The sequence below is a fragment of the Verticillium alfalfae genome, genomic scaffold (genome assembly GCF_000150825.1).
Source record: "Verticillium alfalfae VaMs.102 supercont1.2 genomic scaffold, whole genome shotgun sequence".
Lineage (NCBI taxonomy): Eukaryota > Fungi > Ascomycota > Sordariomycetes > Glomerellales > Plectosphaerellaceae > Verticillium > Verticillium alfalfae.
The window spans coordinates 1,105,138-1,106,851 of record NW_003315037.1 but is presented as its reverse complement, the minus strand read 5'-3'; the positions used below and the strand labels follow the sequence as shown (position 1 = coordinate 1,106,851).

General features: G+C 58.5%; 1 protein-coding gene across 1 annotated transcript in view; it reads left to right on the top strand.

The window, feature by feature from the left end:
* Positions 1–477: 477 nt before the first annotated feature.
* Positions 478–1,714, top strand: part of VDBG_01799 (conserved hypothetical protein) — a gene marked incomplete at both ends in the record, with an annotated part of 2,291 nt that continues 1,054 nt past the window's right edge. Inside the window, 3 exons of the mRNA XM_003007565.1 lie at positions 478–520; positions 572–862; positions 945–1,690. Coding sequence (XP_003007611.1) covers positions 478–520; positions 572–862; positions 945–1,690 — 1,080 coding nt within the window. The remainder of the gene's footprint in view (positions 521–571; positions 863–944; positions 1,691–1,714) is intronic.

Here is a 1,714-nt window from a genome sequence, read left to right as displayed (position 1 = left end):
CACCTGCCCTGTATTAGCAGGTGCTAAGGCACACCCCGACACAGTTCCAAAAGGAAGCTGCCTGCCACCAGGCTGGAAGGTTCCTGCCAAGTTGGGGTGAGCACGAAACAAGCTCATCGCACAGCCACACGATGCGGGGCAAGGCCTCAGTACCTGCTTGGGTAAGTACTATGTAGGTACTACATGGTAGTGACTTGGTAGCGAGGTACCAGCGGGGCGCTGCTTGGCCGGTTGAGTCAACGCTTCATCGTCTTGGCCTGTCAGACGTGCCCACCCCAAATTCGTCACCATCGCGGGGCAACTTTAAGCTTGCCAGCTGCAACCAAAAACTGCCCCTGCCCTGCTTTGGTTTGCGGATCGGCACCAACACTGCATGCCCGCGCCAGGACAACAGCACACGAGCGATACGCTACACGTCTGTCCGCCTACTGCACATTCTTTAGCACCTATCTGCAACACGCGACATCTATCTCCCCAATGGACAAGCAGCACGAAGAACTTCTTCGGCGGCCCCTCTACGGTTCGAATCGCTCCCCTCCATACCCCGCCACCATGACGTTTTGCTGACCAGCGCCAGTCTACGACCTGCCCCCCGAAGTCCTCACCACCCTCGCTCTGAAGACAGACGTCGATAACGAGACCCAGCTTCTCGAGGAACAAAGGGTGCAGTCGCAAAAGAGGAAAAATGACACGGAGGAGAGTCTCGTTGGCTCCCAGGCCTGTTCCCTCTGCGGACTGAGCTTCGCCTCCCTGCTGGACCAGAGGAGCCACCTCAAATCCGACTGGCACCACTACAACCTCAAACAAAAGCTTCGCGGAAGCCCCGCCGTGTCAGAGGTGGACTTTGAAAAGTTGATTGGCGGTATGTTGAGCCATTCGCCCCCCCTTCCCTCCGTCCTCGCAACACTTTCGCTGACCTTGCCGCCTTGTTTCTCTCTTTCCAGACCTTGACGAGAGCTTGTCCGGCTCCGACTCTGAAGACACCGAAGATGACGACGACAGCGACAACGTCCGCAAGGAGACAACCCTCACAGCGCTACTGAAGAAACAAGCCGTCATTGCCGACAGGAACAACGATAACAAGGAGGACAATGACGGCGAGGGAAGCCTCTCAAGACCGAGACGAAATCCAGGGAAACCACCGCTGATATGGTTCACCTCGTCCGTCCTGCCCAAGAATCACTTCTTCGGCCTCTACCGGGCCATCCTGACGGCGGAGGACCTGCGTCTCGAGCCCAAGATGGTCGACGTCGTCAAGGCCAAGCAGCTCGAGCCCCTCGCCATGCCCAAGGTCGGCAAGGATGGCATTCTTCCCGAAATCGCCTACAAGGGCCCTCACTTCTTCCTCTGCATGATCGGCGGCGGCCACTTCGCCGCCATGGTTGTCTCTCTCGCGCCTCGGCCGGGCAAAGGCGCGACAGGCCCGCTGAACAGGGAGGCAACGGTGCTCGCCCACAAGACGTTTCACCGGTACACGACGCGAAGGAAACAAGGTGGCTCGCAGTCGGCAAATGATAACGCCAAAGGCGCCGCACATTCAGCCGGCGCCAGCATACGACGCTACAATGAGCAGGCACTCATTGACGATGTCAGGCCCTGCTGCAAGACTGAAGGTCTCCTAGACACGTCGAACTGCTCTTCATCCGCCGCGGACGGGTTCGACGGATCGCAGGACCCTATTTCGGGGCCGGTACGATGGACAGGTACTACGACA